At 32.5% G+C, this 21,788-nt stretch overlaps 3 protein-coding genes across 3 annotated transcripts; 1 reads left to right on the forward strand and 2 right to left on the reverse strand.

Annotated features, from left to right (window-relative positions):
• Positions 1–7,875: 7,875 nt before the first annotated feature.
• LOC144575630 (uncharacterized) lies at positions 7,876–10,072 on the reverse strand. Its single transcript, XM_078325837.1, has 2 exons — positions 9,845–10,072; positions 7,876–8,310 (listed from the first exon to the last, which is right to left on the reverse strand). Exons 1-2 carry the CDS (start codon positions 9,918–9,920, stop codon positions 8,093–8,095), a joined length of 294 nt encoding a protein of 97 aa, XP_078181963.1. The 5' UTR covers positions 9,921–10,072; the 3' UTR covers positions 7,876–8,092.
• Positions 10,073–11,430: 1,358 nt separating this feature from the next.
• LOC144575982 (zinc finger BED domain-containing protein RICESLEEPER 4-like) lies at positions 11,431–13,252 on the forward strand. Its single transcript, XM_078326255.1, has 2 exons — positions 11,431–11,542; positions 12,713–13,252. Exon 2 carries the CDS (start codon positions 12,716–12,718, stop codon positions 13,250–13,252), a length of 537 nt encoding a protein of 178 aa, XP_078182381.1. The 5' UTR covers positions 11,431–11,542; positions 12,713–12,715.
• Positions 13,253–15,247: 1,995 nt separating this feature from the next.
• Positions 15,248–17,272, reverse strand: LOC144575629 (Adenine nucleotide alpha hydrolases-like superfamily protein). The gene is made up of 3 exons (XM_078325836.1): positions 16,796–17,272; positions 16,260–16,378; positions 15,248–15,651 (listed from the first exon to the last, which is right to left on the reverse strand). The coding sequence occupies exons 1-3, from the start codon at positions 17,171–17,173 to the stop codon at positions 15,504–15,506; spliced, it is 645 nt and encodes a 214-aa protein (XP_078181962.1). The 5' UTR covers positions 17,174–17,272; the 3' UTR covers positions 15,248–15,503.
• Positions 17,273–21,788: the final 4,516 nt, after the last annotated feature.

The following is a 21,788-nucleotide window of genomic DNA, read 5'->3' on the forward strand; positions in this document are numbered from 1 at the left end:
CTAAAGTCAATATAATCGATCTACCACTAAAAGAAAATAACCTAATTTTTTTCTTACTAATTTTTTCTGAACCTTACCGTGAATCAGTCATTATCTCTCGGTTATCTTTTCTAAAATTATATTGCATCTCAAGTATAAGAATTCTTATAAAAACAAATTTATTGAAGCCTATCAAAACAAATTATATACAGATAAAAACTTTTTCCTTGTCATTTCAAATGTGGAATCTCACTGTGATGTAAGACCTGCTTAATCGTTGTCAAAACTTAAATCTTGTTTTCCTTATTAATTAGACTAATAATGAATGATAATAATATAATAAATAGAGTGGGTGGGTGAGTGACCAATTAATTGTTTGTTTACAATAATGTGCACAAGTTATTTTAAAGATTTCAAAACTAATACGGTGCATCCAAAAATATAGTAAAAATGCATACTGCATGAAAAAAAAGTCTCAATAGAGACGAAAATTTCTATTTATATTTGTATGAGAGGTTGCTAGTTAAATTTAGAGATTCAGGATTTCGTATTCGTTTTAATGAGATGAAACAATACTGTGTGATTAAATAAAACATTATTGCAATTAAATTTTGTATTTTGAAAGATACACTATAAATAATTTGAGATTATTTTTCTTAATTCTCTATATTTGCATTCAACAATCTAAAATAATCATCGCTCGATTCTTGATATTGTGTTCACAATTCAATTTACAAGGATGAAAATACATTTTTTATTGGCGATATTTGCGAAAAAAATGGCAAGTTGGCAACACATTAAATAATCTCAGTAGAATCTCTAAAAAAAATAATAAAAAACGGTTTGCAATTAATTTCACTGTAAAATATTCCAGAGAAGGTAGGCCTGAGCGCAGAGCCGTGCTTCCAAGTTGAGAAAAGTTTTGACCAGCCCGAGAAATGGGCCCCATTGGCCGCCTTGAGCCTGGACCACCGCCGCCTAACTATCGGCGTGTGGGGTGAACGAATCTGGTCGGGATAGCATTTAATCCATGGCCCACATGTAATTGTCTCTTAACAATTAAACAAATCGACCCACATTTTTTTACTGGCCACATGATTCCATAGGAAATTGTCAAATTTGGGATCTCCTTTCACTTTCGGTCCGTTTCGGACGCCTTTGGATATTCACAAGAAACAACTGAAAAGAAAAGCATTAACTTGATGTGAATTATATTTTCAGTCAAGCGAAGCGGACTCAAGTAGAAAAGAATCTATAAGCGGATTTTATTGAGTCCGAAATGAATTTAAAATAGATAAATATTAAAAATAAATGAGGAGGGTTCAAATGCCTCCATCATGCTTCCATTTTTAAAAACTTTAATAACTCAAAATTTAAATCTTAAAATTCAAAATAAAACCGTTGAATATGAACTACATCATTTAATTTATGCATGTGTAAAACATTATGGCATTTCAACTTTGTTTTGGTTGTCATCTTGAGCTTGTAAAAATGTATACTAATGTGGATAATTTTTAGGCATTGATTTTTTTAACTTATTGATTTAAATAAAAACAAAAAAATGTGATATTTTTTTACGGACACATAGAGAAAATAACATAGATCACATCTAACGGTTTTATTTTGACATTTAAGTTTTAAACTTTGAGTTATTTAAGTTTTTAAAAATGGAGGCATGATGAAGACACAAAAAATGGAGGCATTTGAACCCTCCTCAAAATAAATTTAGAATAGATAAATATCATACATGGAGTCTAGGGGTGAAAACTGAGCTGATAAATAGCTCTAAAACCATATTTATATTATTTTTTTTTTTAAATACAGATACGAAGTGAATATTAGATATATCAGACGGATATAGATTTGGATTCGGATCAAATAAGATATTTATTAAAATAATATAAAAATATTAAAGTTCATAATATTTATTTAATTATAATAGTGAATAACATAAATTTTTCATAATATATTTCTACTATTTGAATACAGATAATTGAACAAATTATATCAGTAATTCTTATCCAAAACCGTTTTCACCCCTGTAACACGGTACACCGTTAAGTCCTCGAGTACTTTTATTTAATAAATTAATTATTAATTACTGCTGAATTTGATCGCATAGCTGAAAAATATTTATATTTTTAATAAAGAATCGTTAATGTGGGAGACACGTCTAATTTAATGTTAAAAAGTGACTACTTTATTATATGATTGTGTATAAAAGAAATTTATATTTTTTTTTTGGTATATTTGGTAGTATTTGTTTCGGCTCAACCATTTTTACGGAGTATGAATTAAAAAAAAATTCTATGCATTATTTTTATTTCCGAAACGAAATTCAAAAGATAATCACAGTATTCCATAAAATGGTTGACCTTGAAGACCTGTAAAACATATCAAATCATCAAATAATTCAGTCATATGGCAGAAAATTATTGAAATCTGTGTCATATCACAGTTCTGAAAAAACGACTTTGAATATCCAAAAATAAAGTCGACCTTGCCAGTAATTATGAAATCTCAAAAAATTGGCGAATGCGAATCCTCTGAATTAACTTGAAAGGGGATCTTTTGAGTTAATAAATATCGACCGTTTGATTTTAAACCGAGTAATTTCGGCTCTTGCTTATATTGGCTCTTTAATATTAGTGCGGATCTAGCCTACACAAATCTTAAAATGGATCAGACGGTTAAGATTCAAAAGATTTCCTTTTGAGTAATGCAGACGATACGAATTCAAGATTGGCTCCCTTGTTGACTTGTTGTACTTGAAATGACACTCGAAACGACATTGCCTAGTGTTGACTGTTGAGCATCTGTCGTTGCCATCGAATTGAGGAATTTTTTTCATAGACCATAATTAATAAATCAAAAATTAGGAAACTAATATGATGATTTTTTTTTTTTGAAAATTCATAAGGACCGTATGGTCCCTACAGTCTCCAAAATTGTATTTCTCCAGATCGTAGGGACCATACGGTCTTACCATTTTTTGTTATTTATAAAACAGAAATTTAAAAAAAAAATTGTATTAAAATGTTAGAAATATTAAATATATTTCTTTGAAAATAGATGAAATATAATATAATTTGATTTATTAGAAAGACTGCAACAAATAATCCGGATCAATATTTTCCAGGTCGGATTTTTCGCGGCTTTAAGAAAAATTAATATATTTCTTTATGTGTTATTGGAAAAAAATAAAAATGCTTAGATTCTGAGTTATTAATCCCAGTTCAAAAGTCTCTTCTAGGTAATCCAGAAAATATTGTGATCCTTCTAGGACATTTAATTTATAAAATGTTGTATCTATTTTGATAATTCTTTTTGAATAACAATCATTAAATAACTTAAAGTTTTTATTTTTTTTTCAAAAATAGATACAACTTTTTCATAAATTAAATGTACTAGAAGGATCACAATATTTTCTGAATTACCTAGAAGTGACTTTTGCGTTTAAATGTAAAATTTATAACTTTTTGAATTTATTTGGTATCAAGTCAAGCGGTCAAATGTGTAAGTTTTTAAGTTAATTTTAATACATTCATTTTTCAATTTGTTTACCGTTTGATTTGATACTCAAAATTTATACTTAGAAACACCTTTTATGCAGCTCTCAGTCTCTCTGTACCAGCACACACCTCACTGGTATCGCACGCTAGCTGCAGCAGTCGCTGTACCAGAGACAGCTCCTCTGGTACCGGCTGATGCAACTGCCACTGTACCAGTGAGCTAGTTGAGTTTGAAATTGGTGTGGTTTGAGTGATGTGTTTGGAGGGTCTGTATAAACATCACAAGTAGATATGAATAAAATTATAACAAGTTACAAGAGTAAGGAGCCGAAAAAGGAAAATTTAAATCGTACGTCCGGTTGTTTTGCATCTAGCAAAAAAACAAAAAATGAAACAAAAATAAAAGTGCAACCTTAAAAAAATGTTTGTACAAATTAGGGATGAAAACGGAGCGGATACTATTAAAACCATATTTATTTATTTATTTCAGATACGGATACGGATACGAATACAGATCAAATAAAATATTTATTAAAAAAATACTAAACTTTCTAATATATTATCTAATTATAATGCGAATAATTTTTTTTCATAATACATATTAAACTATAAGGTGAATATATACTATCCGGACATGGATAATTTAAACATAAAATCATACATGTATCTATATTCACACGGATATTTGGATATCATATATCGGCATCTAATTTTCGAATACATATTGAATATTATTCATACTGTTTGCATCCCTAGTACAAATTGATGTACACAAATATCTAAAATGACTAGAGTACCAAAAAAAATTACCAAATAATATGGTCAGAAAGTACCAAAAACAAACATCTTTGAGGGCGTCAAATTCAAACTTACAGGTACCTTCAAAATAATAAATTAACGGGGCTTCTTTCAGGTTTTATATTCATCAATGTGCATATCTAATTCAGTATGCAAAATTGATTAGTTATTATGTAATCCATTAAAATCTCCATTACGGTATATTTCTGTTGCTACATTCTATCTAATAATGTTTGTTTCAATTTAAAAATATTTTTTTTCTTCAATATATATTTTTGTTTCAGAGCAAAATTCAGAGGATAATCCTAATAACTAACAAGAAGGTGCAAGATCACACTAAGGCCCTGTTCGGCTGCACAGTGGGAATGAGAATAGGAACGGGAATAGAAAAAGTTTGAACTGAAATTTACTATTCACGTGGGAAAAAAAAATTCAGTCTGAGTGAATTTTTTTTTTCCCACGTGAACAGTATTTTCGGGATTGCATCCGAACAGACCCTAAGAGATTGAAAACAATTAATACAAGTATTCACATCATTTAGCGTGAACTCTCGAAACCTCCGCTTCTTTCTTGGAGATAGTGCTGCCTCCACAGCTGCAGTTTTGAGAGTTGAAGAAGTTATTAGCTCCGCCCTCCCTTCTCTCATCCATTCTGGTCCACTTTGTTTCAATCAATGTGAGCAGTGCTTTCATTTAATGGATCTGGTCACCGCTTAAAGTCGCTACTCTATCATCTCAACTTATATGGTTCGAATGGGATGCTGTGAATTCATCTACTATCAATATATATAAATAAGGTACGTGTTTTTATGGTTGTTGCTAATGACAAGATTGTAAAGAGTTGCCTCCTTCCTCCTCTCCTCCTCTTCTTCTTCTACCTCTCAAAGTGGTGACTGTCTCAGTCCAGTTTGATCCAGTGCCTCTTGGAAAGAATAAGACGTTTCATCCTCAAGGGCGGGCTCGATACAGCGTACTCCACCAGCCATGCAACTCAAAAATTATTGCTATGTCTACATTCCCAGCAAAGAAAATTGAAAGGCCCACCTACTTGCTAATCGGGCACGAATAGACTAATTCGCATTCTTTGGCTTCATATATATGTTATTTTTTGACATAGCAAATTAGATAATTTTACAGGTCGTTGGGCAATGTATAGGTTTTCGTACTTTCTATTTTAATCAAAGAAAACCTATGTAATAGCTATCTTGTATATCGTTGAATCAATGCAATCACCTACATGCTTTCAACCAAAAAAACACAAAGAGAGGAAAAAAAAAAAAAGTTGCAAGAAAAGATAACAATCCACTCCTCACAATCTTTATCGTGGCCTTTTTATCTTCACTAATAAATGGAGAGGCTCAGATGGTCCATCCCACAACTGTCTATCTCTTATTCTTCATTTTGGTGGAGCTGTTTATTTGCTATTAAGTTAAATTATTTCAGTTAAGATGGAGACGTACCACATATCTAATCTTCTCATATCCTTTTGTCCCTGCCTTAAAATTGTGCTAAAATTTGGAAGTGTCATGTTCACTTGTCGTCGTTCCAGTGACGACAGCAACAAAGATCGTAACATTATCTAATATATTATACACGAATTATTCTTGATAAAAAAGATACCTCACCAAATAATTTCTAACCTTAAAGTGAACAACAGGATATTCATCTCATATATTTCGTATATTTCATACAATTTATATATATATATATATATATATAGGAATATGCTAGCATGCTATGCGTAGCATAGCTCCCCTCCGTGCAACGGCTCAATATTTGATTTTTCAAAATCCTAACGGTCGATTCGAACCATTCATCTTGTTCTCCATATTAATATGTGTTTGGAGACCAAATTTAACATTTTTTGGAATATTTTTACTATTTTTTTAGATTTATTGAAAATCGCTATTTTTAGCAAATCTGGACCATAAAAAAACAGCAATTTTCAATAAATTTAAAAAAATAGTAAAAAAATTCCAAAAAACGTAAAATTTGGTCTCCAAACATATATTAATATGGAGAACATGATGAACGGTTCGGATCGACCGTTATAATTTTGAAAAGTTAAATATTGAGTTGTTGCACGGAGAGTAGCTATGCTAGCATATATATATATATATATATATATATATATATATATATATAAATATGCTAGCATAGCTACTTTTTAAAATAACAAACTATTTTTGAAAATAGTTGTGTTTCACTTGAAGGTCAGAAATTTATTATTGTATTGGATAATTTTTAGACGTTGAGTTTTTAACTTATTGATTCACATAAAAATAAAATCGAAATGTGATAATTTTTTATGAGCACATCTAACGGTTTTATTTTGACGTTCATAATTTAAATTTTGAGTTATTAACGTTTGAAAAATAGAAACATGATAGAGGTACGTATTTGAAACCTCTTATATGAATTGTAGTTAAATTACAAAATTTATAACTTTCAAATCATTTTCTAATTACCAACTTGCTATACTGGTGATATGTGATTTATGCATCCAAGCAGGAAGATCTGATATCCCCAACTCCATCTTGGAAAGGTGGCCTATCCCTAAAAGAGTCCATAAAGGGCCCAAGTAAATGACAGGAAGAAAATAACATCTTCCAACTTGTTCTTTTCTGATCTAATTTAAAGATCTACATCAAAATAGAATTCCAAATTGCAACGCTGGAATACGCCAGAATTGACCATTACCGCATTACGTAACCTGAGACCTGAGTTGCAAGAGGATCAGTCTGTCGACAAATTTTGACCAGATTTTGATTGCAGGACGGTGTCTTTTTCCACACAGCCCAGTTGCTCACCACAGCTAATGGCCCGGTGCATGACATAAATACAGAAGAGGGTTACAATGTTAAACTGTCTCACATCCTTTTATTACCGTTTGGAAGTTCAAACGATTAATTCGAACCGCTCAATGTGATTATTATATTAAAATATATTCAGAGAAACAAACATTTGATCTAATAACAAAGGCAATACTCTCCGTATGAAAGGTCACAAGTTCAAAACCTAGATTGAAATATTTTTTTAATATAAAATACTTGAGTAACTTAACCTCCAACATTGACTAAAAAAAATAAGTTAGGTGACCAAATCTTATATTTTTTTTTTAGTTTTTATTATTTTGCTGAACGATTCAAAAACAATGATTTTGTACCCATCTAAAAAATAGTACAAAAAAATTTAAAATTTGGTCTCCATATTAATTAATAAGGAGATCATGTTAAACAGTTCAGATCAACCGTTTAAACTTTAAAACAGAGATAAAACATTTGACGTGCATGAAAGACATGATGCATTTGAACCCTAATTAATCAGTGTTGTAAAAAACGTCCGTTTCGATTAATCAGCCGACTAGTAGTTGACAGTGACCAAACCGTCATAAATTTTCTTGACTAATTGGCCGATTATCCCCGATTAATCGCTTGGCGGTACTCTATCCGTCCGACGACCGCATACCGTTATTTACAACACTGTTCATAATATAGAAATAGCTTGATACCAATGGCGCCCGTGCTCTGGGTTTCGTGACCAAAACTCCAAACGTAGAAATGCAATAAAAAAACTTAGAACTGATATTATAAAACTCAAAACGTTCATCCGCTTGACCTGAATCCATCAACTGATGTTTCTGCACATAAAAAATTATTACCAAACCACTTCATCCAAAGGGTATTATCGTCCGACCTACCACGTAGAATCTCTCTACAATTTTTCTACAATTCACCAAAGAGAAAGGAGCCCGAGAAACCAACGAAACAAAACAAAACAAGACAATCCATTAAGGTAGCATAATCAACCAGAGGCGGTTTTTCCCTGCTGGAAAATGACAGCATAAACCGGCACAGCAACGCCTATGCTGAAGCAGCTGAAAACAAAGAGACTCATCTTCAGCTGTTGGTTCTTCATCCTTCCCAGGTTGTACATGTGCTTTGCATGCTCATAGTGGTACCCACCATCATGCCCGTGGCCTCCCATTCTCTTTGCTCCAGTAGCATGAAATTCACGAACCACTATTTAAAAAGAACGAAATAAAGGGTTAAACATTGTTAATAATAGTAATATAAGGTCTAATATGGAATAGCTAAGTACAGTTCTGTAATACAATTTGCATATTTTTTAGCCATAATAAATTTATTGATATAAAACCCATATAGATGAATTTTATCTATAACATTGAATTTTAGTGTTTCTACAGTGATGAATGTTCAAGTTAGATTTGACAGATGGGAGTACAGCAAAAATTATGCTTTGCTTTTCATAGGTTCAAACCCCCACACCCAGGCCCCTCCACCCGCGAAATAGTAATAAATAAAACAAAAAATCCATTGGTCAAGATGTGCTGCAACTTTTATGGTGCTGTCAAGGGGCAGCATCCATTCAAATTGTGGTATATCAATGAGTTACAACTTGCACCTAAGGGTTTGGTCGACTATTCAGAAGACCAAAAGGAAGCATTTCAGTACAAGTGCTGAAAAGTAGTACCAAAGGTTATACGGGTAATAACATGGGAAGAGTTGAATTTTTCAACATGAATTTTATTCAATTTCAGCAATGTGCGGTGTGGCATAATATTAAGCATTCCCCTGCAAACATGAGAAGTATCATGCATATGATTTCAGTAAATTTAGGAAAAGGGATTGATTTCGGTAATTGACTAAGATATTGAGGACTAAGGGCCATATTTTAAAACGTTTTGGTGAAGACGTAAGACGTTACTCATTCTAGAAGTGTGTATATGATATTGTTATGCTATGAAAGCACACATGAGAAGGTTACAGTGTTATGTAGGATTGACTTGGAGGTTGTGAAACATCTATGGATTGCTGATGAAAACTAAGCAGATTTTTATTCAAAATACTAACTGTACCTGTACAGTACAGTGTATATTCGCTAACTAATAAAAATAATAAAAGAACCAATAAAAATAACATGGTAATGATTATCTTCCTAGAGACCACCTGTATAACTGTTTTCTCATAATAATTAATACATGTTCAAGAGCTAGTTTGTTATAAATTATTTTCAACTTCAATTATTTAGTCTGAGAGAAACTCATTTGACGAGAGGCTTATTTAGCCTGAGAGAGAGAGAGGCTCATTTCAATTTGATTTCAAGATTAAAATGGATCTAACCTGAATACAAAGAATAAAGATAAACCATCATACAAGGAGCCTGATTCCATCATTGACACAATCAATTCGGATATCCAATCTAAATTTCACAGAACCAATATATTTCATACCAAAGAATAATCAGTTTCTATTTCCCTAATCCTTCTTCACAATACAAACTATCAACGTTCCCTTTAGGTAATTGCAGATAGAAACAAATAATTAAATTGCTAAACTAAAAACTAATATAAATAATAAAGATCTGGGAACGTACGTCATTGAAAGACTTGTGAATATAACCAGCTTATTAACAAAATCAATTCTATTTTGTCATCCTCAACTACTTAGGAACAGAAAGGGGAGAAACAATATGCATAAAACGCCAAACAGATCTACTTAATCGAGGGAAAATCTAGCGAGCAAAGTGGAGCACCTGAGCGGGAGAGAGCCACGTCAGATGAGGAGATCGCCGATTTGATGGCGGAGCGTACGGCGGAGTTCAAAGCCATCAGACCCTAATTCTTTTTCTCTAGTTTTTCTTCTTTATTTTTTTTTTTTGGGTCTTCAGAGAATGAGTTCGGGGCCTTCGGGCAGCGCATCTAAATTTGGGAGCGATTGTGCCGAGTTTCTGGTAGCAAGATCCAATTAGAATTTGACACGTGGAATTTTATATTGGTTGCTAGGCCTTAATTTATTCTGACCGTTCCAGCTCTTCTGGAGAGGCAAAAAAAAATTGTGCCCCAATAGGTCTAATTTGGGCCGTATGGGCCATTTTCTGGTTGGTTTGAATCTTATTGGACCGTTTGCATTTTTAGGTTTATTATGTATGTTTGGATGTCAAAAATAGAAACTATTATAGAATTGAGGCTATTCGAAATAGCAATGTATATTCAAATAACATTTTTGCTATTTAAAATGTAGAATAATTACTATTTGGAAAGTGTGAAGAGAGGAAAAAATACTTTCATTTCGGATTTCTGCCAACATAGTCCCAAAATGATAAAATTGACATCACTTCTATTATTTCCACGTTGTAACAATTTGTTTGAGACTCTATTTACCTATCTTTCTTCTTAATTAGCACATTGATAACACTATTCTTTATCAGTCACAGCTATTTATTATTCCAAATGTACAATCCAAACAATATTTTTACTAATTCGAATAGCACCAATTTCACACTAATCTAAAAATCACTATTTTTTTCTCTATTATCAAATTTTCACTATCCTAGCTATTCTACTTATTCCTGCTTTCGGTTTGTAACGCTTTCTTAGGTGTTTCTATCTCAAAACGAACGTACTGTATTAGATAAAGAGATGTTATAAAATAAATTAATAGGTGCGTTCATCCGATAAAAAAGTTTCTCATTGCTTAATCTTATATAAGAGTAACTTACAAAAGAATAAGATTGGAATGTAAATACTTAGCTCGTGATGGAGATCGAGATCAACTGTTCAAATGTCAAATTTGTTATTGATTATTGATATAATGGCTTTATAAAGTCACGCCGACAAATATTTTGACGAATGTAAGCTGTCATTTTGTTAAACTAGAACGCGAAAAGTCTACAATATTTTTAGGGCTGCTAATGAGTCGAGCCGGCTCACGAATCAATGAGTTGAGCGGCTCAATATTTCATAATGAATTAGACTCAAAGCTGAAAAAAACTCAAACTCAGCTCAGCTCGTTTTTTGAAAAAGAAAACTCGGCTCAGCTCGGCTCATGTAAATTCTTGATTCGATTCAGCTCGACTCGTGAGCTCGCGAGCCGGCTCGTGATTCGACTCATATTTTAAAACTATTTGGTTAATAGGCTCGGCTCGGCTCATCGCGAGTTCGCCTCTCGCTCAGTTCAGTTCCGTAGAGCGCTCTCTGGCTCTCTCCGTCTCTCTCTCTCTGGATCTCTTCCTCTCTCTCTCTCTCTCTCTCTCTCTCTCTCTCGCTCTCTCCGTCTCTCTCCCTCGCTCTCTCTCTGACTAGAGCGGCTCGTGAACTCTTCCTCTCTGGCTCTCTCCGTCTCTCTCGCAGTTATCTCTCGCTCCAGAAATCTTGGAATTTCTGGAAGAAAGCGGGTGAATTTTTGTGGGTTTTGTGTGGTTTATACTCAGAAATCTGCAACAAAGCTAGAGGTTTGTCTACTCTATTTCAATTTATTTTTACTGAAAATTGAATTAATTTGAGTTATTCTTGTAAGGTGAACTGATATTGTTTTGCCAGTACCAGAACGACTTGTGTTCCAGGAACATGGTAAGGTGAACTGATATTATTTTGCCTTCTTTTTATTTTTTGTTGAACAACTTGTGTTCCAGTACCAGAACAACTTCTTTTTATTTTTTGTTGGCTTCTTTGTGTTCAATTGTCCAATTATTAGCAAATTAAGGGTTATTTGAAGCATGATTAGACAATTGTGTAGATAGGTTAACGGAGTCTTCTTTGCACTGTCAAAGGTGAATTGTGAATAATCAGGCAAATGCTTGTTAACCCACATTTATGGGAACCAACACCATATCAGTGAACCACAGCCGTATAAGTGATTTTGAGTAACCCTAAATTGTTATGTGCTTGGGAGTGAGTGACTTGTAATTTGAGTTATTTCTAAAGCATGTCTTTGTTAATTGAAGGCGAAGAAAAGGCCGTGTGCAAAGGGAGAGGTGATTTGGCAAGGGGAACTTGAAAAGCAATTGCTTGAAGACTGGTGAAATTCAAGGTTAGTAAAGTGTGTAAACTCAAAAGGGTATTGCTTGCTAGCATATTTCTGTCAAATTTCTCTCTACGAACTGTCTGATTTTGAGTTATGTGTTATCCAGCTTTGTGCTTATATTTATGTCTCTCTGATTAAAGCTTTATATAGAGGTTTATATAGTTTCCTGATCTTTCTCTAATTTGTGGAAGTTGTACAGTTAGCTAACTTATGATGAAAAAGTGTCAGAATGAAGAAACACAGTACACAGAATTCAATTTTTGTACAGATTTGACTATTTTTCCCCTTGCGCTTAAATTTAGAACCAGCATGAAACTCAACTGATGGACTTGAATTGAGGGTAATTTCGTAATCATATTGACAATGACCTTGTATTCTATACCACTGTCAGGTTTTTTTTTGTTCCAGATTTCACAAACAACCTCCTAGACCAAATAATAAGCAAAAAAAGGAATTTGATTTCTACTGGATGGTCCTTTACACACACCATTGAAACAGATGGCTCAGATTCACTCTCAATTTGTAGTTCTTAATTTGTAGTTTTTTTTTTGAAGGTTAGATGGCTTTATTTCTAACGAGATGATTTTTTTTTGTACAGTTAATGTCTCAAACTCACTCCCAAACAAACCCTGAGATCGGGGATTCTCAAAGCATTGTAGGAAATGAGTTGACTATCGGTCAATCAAAAAAGAGAAAATCAATTGCGTGGAATCATTTTGATGAAGTCGGAGAAAAGGCCGTGTGCAAGCATTGTAAGAAGAAGTTGAGTATCGGTCCTGGCATAGGGACTACTCATTTGAAGCGCCATATCGAAAAAACATGCAAAAAGATCGATGAAGAAGAAAGGGTTTTGTTCACATTAGGCCAAAGAGATGATCTCCTTCCTTCAGCTAAATTTGATCCCGAGTTGACCCGTGATCTTATGACAATGCTTTTCATAGATGCTGAAATACCGTTTTCGGTAATTGAAAGTCGGTTTTGGGAACCAGCAATGAGGTCACTGAGACCCGAGTACAGAGCTGTTGGACGTCAGACTTTAAGGAATGATTGTGTAAAGGTCTTTAAGGCTGGAAGTGGGCTATTGATGGAGGAGTTTGAAGCATTAGATTCGCATGTATCTTTTACAAGCGATATTTAGTTTATAAACAACACACTTAGGTTAGGACGATAATGAACTGCTCTTTTTAGGTTCGGTTGGGACAAGATCAAGGGTCTAACTAATAAAATACAATTGATTTTGGGTTAGGTTGAAGAATGGTGGTGGTATTTGCTCTGAAGTTTCTGATATGCTAGAAGAATGGCGGTGGTATTTGCTAAGAAGTTTTTCTTTGTTTAAGTTATGAACTTTAATTTAGTTGATTTAGTTTTATCTCTTCTTCTCATATTGGATCTGACTATTTCATAATTTGTTTTATGTGAATGTTTTTTGGGATATTATAATTTGATTTGGAGAGATTGTTGGTTATTTTGTTTTTTTCTGTGGATTACTAGTTAATTTTTTATGTGGATTACTAGTTAATTTTTTATGATGACTATTTGAGATTACTGATTAGTTTGTTAATTTACTCATTATATAACATTTTTATGATGACCAAGCCATATCTGGTATCAATTGCGCGTGTATTCAATGATCTTGGGTTCAAAATATGTTGGCAAACAGAGATATACAGGTTATGGCAAACGGAGATATACATGTATTAAATAATTTGTGAATGATATTCTTGAGTCAAATTTTAATTGATTGATATTAGTTTAGACATGTTTTGTTATACTATGAATTATTATTTCATAAAACATTTTTTTGTACTAATTAAGTTTGATTTAATCTAAATGGAAGTGATCTCTTGTAAATAAATTATCTCGATATTTCTGACATACAGGAAAATAAGATAAACGTTAAATTTAAGATTATAAGTATAATATATATAATAAATTTATCATCATACCTATAAAAATCACAAGACATTGTTCATATCTTGTACTAAGCAACTAAATTATCTGTTTTAAAAGTATATATTTTTTTTTTATTTCTACCCTCTGAACTAAAAACATATTTATAATAAATAAAAAATTGAGCCGTCTGCGGTGAAAATGACATTGCGTTCCTTAAATTTTCCGAAATTTTTAATTTTTTTGTTTCTCTAAAGCTACAAATAAAAAAATCTGCTGACGATAAACGGATGGATGCTAATAGCATCATTCTTTAAGAATAAAAATATGAGTCGGCTCGCGAGCCGACTCGTGAGCCGAGTTGAGCTTTTTCTTTCATGAGCCAAGTCGAGCCGAGCTTTTTTGAGAATGAGCCGAGTCGAGCCGAGCTTTTTCTTTCAAAAATGAGCCGAGTTAAGAGCCGAATCATTGGGCTACAATTGACGAGTCGAGTTTGAGCCGAATCTTAATCATTAGCAGCCCTAAATATTTTATTAAGAAAAGAAAAGCTTGAAAAAAAAAATTATCACATTCATAAACAGAGAACGACGCAAAAAAGTATGAGCTAGCGTCAGATGCAAGGTCGACAGTTCTCCCGTTAGTTACTCTTTCTTTTGAAACAACATTTTGCACATAATACAAGTTTATATCCTTAATATTCGCGCAGCATTAAAATAACGATGAATTTAATATGTGGTTAACCTAAAGTTAATTGATTTATTTAATCATGCTATTGAGATATAATGCATCTCCGCTGAGGTTGATCCAAAATAAAAATAAAAAAGGGAGCTGATGCTCTACTTCAAATTTGTAAAAGAAAAAAGGTAATGCTTAAAAATGCTTTAACTAGTCTAAAAGTGATCCAACAAGAATGAGTGAATAAACTTAATGAAATCCATGTTATTTTCTTATATGAAGCATTTAAAAAATAATAATGAACGTATGTCTTTAAATGTAAATTAATTCGAAACATGTCAATGATAATATTTTTTATGTTGATGTAAAATTCTGTCATTGATGAATTTACATTCCTAGAAAATACGGACCCATTTCACTATACTGATTTCTTTGTAAAAATGTTGTTTGTTTGGGCTAAAATGTTAAAAACAAATGCAAATATGATGATTTTATCGCTATGTTTAACTTTATTTTTATTAAAATGCTACAAATCCATCCAATAACAAGGGCTTATAATAGACCGTGCATAAAACAAACAAAACATATTTTCAAGTACACAAGGACAAACATGCACATCAGTACATCACACAACAGATAACTCACAAGCACCACAGTGAACATATCACAATAAAAGACAACACAAAAAAACAAACATGTCTGTTCAATTGTACCCTAAGGGCGGGTTAACACAAGCTAATAATCACAAACATAATATTAAACCAGATTAGTTAACATATCAGAAAATTTAATTACTTTTTATTACTGTTTCATTTAATAAATATTTAAGCTAATAGCCAGAAGTTCTTTTGCCACCTAGTACTGACCAGGTAACCACCTACTCCCTTGCTCTGTTTTCTCACGGCAAGAGTAAGGCACTCTGCTCTGTTTATGCATTCCTCCACAAACTCTTCTTTGCTGCTGTTTATCCAACTGCACATTCATATGCAACAGGAAAAATAAATATATAATGTATACCAAACAATTTGATAGCAAGTCTTGAGTGAAGAAAAATTAGTTTTTTTTTTAAGCTTAAGATAAAAAAATATATATACATTTTATTTTAGACCATTGTATATGTATGTTGTTGTGTGCTTGTGCAAAATTATGCCATATTTGTCATATTGGACTATTTGTAATAAACTCTTGTCCTTTATGTTAAATTGCTTTCAATAGAAATTAAGGCAGGGACAACTGTTACAATGAATCGGTCTATTATGGTAAAATAGTAAACTTCAGTGAAATAAATGGGTAACAGAGCTTATTAAATTAGATTCTGACCAAACAATGGTTTCTCTGATGTGCTCTAGTAACCTCTCTGTCAGTGTTAGCAAATAACTTGTATTTCATAATATTTAAAGGTACAAATATACAGATCTTACTGTAGAGACATGGTCGGAGATTTAATTTTTCTATGCAATTGAATGGTTCAGCTTAGGTAATCGAACATAATTACTTACCGTTGTTTTTAATCTTTCGAAATGTTTTAAAAACACCCATAATTACATAAAGAATAGAACAGATCTAAAAGAGAATCATACCAACAGAAAGGAGAGGGTTTGTACTGACTCAAGACGAGAACGGACACCTCCAGTTTCTTTACTTGACTAAGAATAGTTGCTAGCTTTGGTCCCTGGATCACTAATGCTTCCACCTCCACCTGAAAATTACCAAATCAAATTAAAACTTCAAGATCATCCCAACAAATTATTATGGTTCTTTTATTTATTTATTTTTTGTCTTCATTTTTTACTTTTTGTTGGGGGGAATTAGATTCCCCCTGGATAATCACACTGCTGAGCTGACAGCACAGGAAAAGTTCATTCCTGCGTCTCTTTTTAAAAGGACCTTTGCAAAAAAGGAATTTAAAATAAATTTTAATTGCAAAGGACCTTTGCAAAAAAGGACCTTTACATATTTGCTATAATTTTATACAACTTAAAACACAGAAGCCAAGTTTTCTTATACTCTGATCATGCAATAATTTCTCCATTTACCCATAAAAAAAACCCAAAAAAAAAAAAAATTAAGGCGTTAAGCAACTTAAAAATCTAATTAAAAAAGTGCAGTTTGGTACCTCAGGTTTGCAAGCCTTGCAAAGAGACCCAAGAGAATTGACTAAAGAATGGGCTTCATCACCTACTCCTCTCTCTTTCCCCATAACATGAATTAGTGTTAACAAATCTCCCTTGTTGGTTACATGCGTGAGAGCCCACATCATGGCATGCTTTGCACCGCTGCTCTGATCTATTACCACCATAACCCTCTTCTTTCCCACCTCTTCCACTTTGCTCCACCCCACTTTTGCATTCTCTCTACCTCTTCTCTTCTTGCCCCATCTCTTTGAACCCCTCGTTGACTTGTACTGTGAAGAGATGGAACAATTGTCCCACATTTCACCTCCATTGACACTTAGCTGTCTCAGAAAGGAATCGCCATTGCTCACACCATCCATCTCTCTATCTCTGCGCTTGTGCGTGCGAGTCCGTGTGGGTGTGTGTGTGATGCAGTAAAGAATAGCTGAGATGATAGTGGTGTTTATAGGAGGTGGGAAAAGGACAAAGGTTTTAAAGACAGGCTAATTATTATTATTATTATTATAGGATAAAAAGGAGGGTTCACGAGGAGGGACTAAAGTGCAAAAGTGACAAGAGACAGGTAGTGATGGTGAAAGGTGAGAAATGAAATGGAATCTTCTCAGGCCTTTTTTAAAACTTTCTTTAAATCCAAATATCATCCACTGCCACTGGTCAAATCATAATGGCTAAGGTCTCAGGGGAATCTTAGATAATAAATCTTTGTTTTAGATAAGTAAATCTAATAATCTATCCTACATGAATCTGGATTCTAATTTTTTTTTTTCAAGGAAAGATGTAGCATGGAAAAATAATTAAATCTACAAAGAATGGAAGCACGTGTTGACTCAAATAATTCGTTTTGCAATTCTTTGAGAGGAGGAGCATATCTAGGATTTATGCCAAGGCAGTGCACTAATTGAAATTAAATAGCTAATTGGATTCAAGCTCATCGAATCATAATTATAGATTTCTACGTTAGATATTTCTTATTTTCTTCTTCTTCCTAATTATATTTACGAAACAGAGCATTCCAGTCATAAAAAAAAACAAAATATGCAAAATCGAGCAAAGCACGGAAGGAATCGGTTCAAGAATCAGACTGGTTCAGACCAGGAGTAGACACACTGAACAATTAGTACTAAATTGAAAATAAAAATTCAAATTCAAAGATAAACACTTGCCTACCCCCAATTCCTTTTTGATCCGCCCATGTTTGAGAGGAACTTGATAGTGAAAGTACATTGATAATCTCGTCTTCCCTAGTGATTAATAACCGCAAAATTATAACCGCCATTAATAACACACAAATAAATATTTTCTTAAAATACTATGTTCATTTAGTTATGGCGCATTTTAAATTATGATCGTGTATTTCATAGCATACAGATTACGCAATGTGATATTATAGTGATGAAGAAATATGGATGATGTTTGGAATAGAAATTAGTTCGCTCTTTTTCTTTTTTAGTTTTAAATATTTACAATAAATGTTTCCTACCGGTTTCAATATATGAAACGGATTTTTGCTTTTTTCTCTTAAACAAAAAATGTCTCCACTTAATCTCGAAACTCCAATCAACAACACCGGGACGATTAATTTAGTCGTAATATCAAAATCTTTTTATTCTTTATTTGGGTATATACGTAGATAACACAAAATCTACTAAAAAAAATAAGAGCACACTCAGGTCTGTACAACAGATTCATGTCTTTATCTCCAAAGTTTAACAATTACTTACGAATTTTCATTAAAATAAAAAAGTCTAAATAGTCGATCTGAACCGTTGATCATGTTCTTCATATGAAAATGTGTTTGAATGTCAAATTTTATATTTTCTAGAAAGTTTTTTCTATTTTTTTAAATAGGTATTAAATCATTGGATCTAAAGATATTAGACCATTCGAAAGTAGTTTTTTGTACCTAATAAAAAATAGTAAAACGATTCTGAAAAAAGGTAAAATGTACAATTTAGTATAAATAAATTTAAAAATCATAAAATGGTACGGTGAGGAATCTCTCACGAAATTGAATAAGATTAAACGGTTGGATCCAGCATTTGAGTTTCAAAATTTAAAACATAATAAGTACAAAAAAAAGAGGATGGGGTACTTTGTGGTGTGCATTGGAATCATCGCCACTGCTTATTTATTTATGTTTACTCTAAAATTTGTATGGTATTGAGTTATCTGTTCAGTTTAAAGAGTCATTGTAATTGCTATACTTCAAGGCGGAATTTTTGCTGCTTTTGTAGCAGGGCTGCAAACGAACCGAATCGAATTTATTCTAGTTTGAATTTGATTTGAATTAATTTTGAATTGATTTTTTTATGAACTTAATTTTGAATCTTTTATGAAAGCGACAGGTGAAAGTTGTATAGTATTTTAGAACTGAGAGCGAGAGTTATGACTCATGGCTGAGCGGCTTTATGTTTTAACTTTTAAGTCATCAGCGAAAATCGACGGTTCACGTTACTTTGAGATTCGAACTAGAATAGTTCGCAAATCTATTTCGAACGAACCAGATCTAGTTTGAATTTGATTTGAATTAATTTCGAACTATTTCGAATCGAATTTTTTACAAACTTTTTTGAATCAAACTCGAATCGAATCACCAACTACGAATTTTTTGTGCAGCCCTACTTTTGGTTGTTAGATTGCGGAGATTTGTGATAATATCTTGATAAATCTAATAAAAATCAAGATCAGTTTGCTAATTTTGCTTTGCACGTTTGAAGAACCTGCGCTCGTAGATTCTATAAATGGTGTTCTGAGAAATCGTGCATTATTTTGCAGAGCCATTGCAGAAACATTGCTAGGAGCCTGGGACTGGAATTAAGAAAAGATTGATTGCGAAATTTTATTGGGGGTTGAAAAGTAAAGTTTTGATGCTTTGCTGTAAACAGGAGAATATTTTCGCCAGAGCCCTCGATATTTCCAGACCCAACGATATATGTAATGTAACACAGGAAAGATGAACCCCACACGGCACAGTTTAAATAGAATTTTAAGCCAGAGACGAAAAAATGGAAATAGTAGGGTTAAAATGTTTCGTTATTTTTGTGTATCAATTATTACCTATGTTTTAATTTTTGTTTTTAAAACCACTGTTGATATGAGCTGTCTACATAATTTTCATGTTAAAATGTAATTGGAGAATTCTTTTTAGATAGATATAAAATAATTATTTTTTGAGGTTCAGAATCTTTCAAGAAATAATATTTTTCTATCTTTCTAAAAAATAGTAAAAAAAATGAAAAAAAATATAAAAGTTGATCTCCAATCACAATTTAATACGGAGATTATGACAAGCAATTTAAATTGACTATTTAAATTTTTAAAACATAGTTAAAAATGTGAAATGTGATTGAAACATTTTACCCCTACTCCAAATAAGAATTAAGATTAAACACTAAGAATTAGTTTTTATCTTTTAATTGGTTTTAATTAATATTGGGAAGGAAGATAATGTCAGATTAAAGTTTTGTTGTCAGTTCAGCAAGGAATGGTCTCTTCTTTTATTTTATATTGAATGATTCAATCTACTCAGTCCATACATGTGCTTTTTACTTTTTCATTCTGACCAATTATCTTAATACAACATAGATTTAATCTGCACCATTCAGTCTAAAATTGTTATTCTATATCTGTCTGAACTCTGAAACCTTTCAATAAAATATGTATAATAATTTGAGAGGATAAGGAGAACCAAAACCATTTATCTAGCAGAGTTACTGGGAATCAAGAGATTGCTTGTATTTTTCGTTTTCTTTTTATACAAAAAAATTACCGAATTATTATACTGTGAAGTATATTGAATATGGCCAGTGCTCTGATGTGTAGTGATATTGTCAAACACCACCTTTAGGTTCTGTACTACCATTCACTGTTTTCGTGAGAAAAAAAAATTCACTCAGAGAGAATTATTTGTTCCCATGCACACAGTGCTTCGGTCATTCAAATTGGACCCCTTTCCGTTTTTGTTTCCGCCTGACAATTGAACAGGGCCTTATATTTTTATGTTCTCAAATTAAATTGCTATGTGAATATAAAATCTGACGACATCAATACTATATTATAATGTGCACACCGGATCAATATATATGTATATTTTTTTAAGAAAGTAGTCATAGTTCACCGATTTCACTAGAAACTATATGAATTTTCTAAAATCCCTCCAAATAACTGATAATAATATTCTGATTATTACATTAGAAACACGTTGCCAAACAAAAATAAAACCCTGAAAGCACCAAAAACAACAACATCTACACCAACAAAGAGCATATATCAAAAAAACAAAACAAAACGCGTATATCAGAATAGAATCAATAACATAGCAAAAAGAATCAAGGAACATAGCAAAAGAATCCAAATCAAACCAGAATAGAATCAAGGAGGTCTGAACCAGACATATGGATCTTGTTGTATATATTTTTGTTGGTATATATATTTGAGTAAAGCTAGCGTGTGACATGCTCATCAAGAAAGTTTGGTGAGCATAACTCAAAAAGTATATCGGATCGACGTCAAATGCCAAATCCAAACCGTTGAAATCCATGTGCTTCATGAGTGATGCATATATATGCAAAATTTTGAAAGTTTCGAGTTTATTTGCTACACAGTCAAGTGGTCAAAGAAATGAACATTTTATTATAAGTTATTTTATATATTCAATTTTTATTATTTCTTTGACCACTTGACCGTGTAGCAAATAAACTCGAAACTTTCAAAATTTTGCATGTATATGCATCACTCATGAAGTACATGGATTTCAACGGTTTGGATTTGACATTTGACGTCGATCCGATATACTTTTGGAGTTATGCTCACCAAACTTTATTGGTGAGCATGTCACACGCTAGCTTTACTCTATATATTTTGTATTCAATAATGTTACAAGAGGTCAATTAAGGTCCTGTTCGGCTGCACAGTGGGAATGAGAATAGGAACGGGAATAGACAAAGTTTGAACTAAAATTTACTGTTCACGTGG

Source organism: Carex rostrata, chromosome 24 (assembly GCF_964058835.1).
Source record: "Carex rostrata chromosome 24, lpCarRost1.2, whole genome shotgun sequence".
Taxonomy (NCBI): domain Eukaryota; kingdom Viridiplantae; phylum Streptophyta; class Magnoliopsida; order Poales; family Cyperaceae; genus Carex; species Carex rostrata.

Excerpts from the sequence above, each read along its gene's own strand:
- LOC144575629 (XM_078325836.1), bottom strand. The coding sequence starts at position 17,173 with ATGGATGGTGTGAGCAATGGCGATTCCTTTCTGAGACAGCTAAGTGTC. Across the intron at positions 16,379-16,795 it reads GCAAGGCTTGCAAACCTGAG|GTGGAGGTGGAAGCATTAGT; the intron begins GTACCAAACTGC and ends GGTAATTTTCAG. Across the intron at positions 15,652-16,259 it reads AAACCCTCTCCTTTCTGTTG|TTGGATAAACAGCAGCAAAG; the intron begins GTATGATTCTCT and ends ATGAATGTGCAG.
- LOC144575630 (XM_078325837.1), bottom strand. The coding sequence starts at position 9,920 with ATGGCTTTGAACTCCGCCGTACGCTCCGCCATCAAATCGGCGATCTCC. Across the intron at positions 8,311-9,844 it reads CGTGGCTCTCTCCCGCTCAG|TGGTTCGTGAATTTCATGCT; the intron begins GTGCTCCACTTT and ends CTTTTTAAATAG.
- LOC144575982 (XM_078326255.1), top strand. The coding sequence starts at position 12,716 with ATGTCTCAAACTCACTCCCAAACAAACCCTGAGATCGGGGATTCTCAA.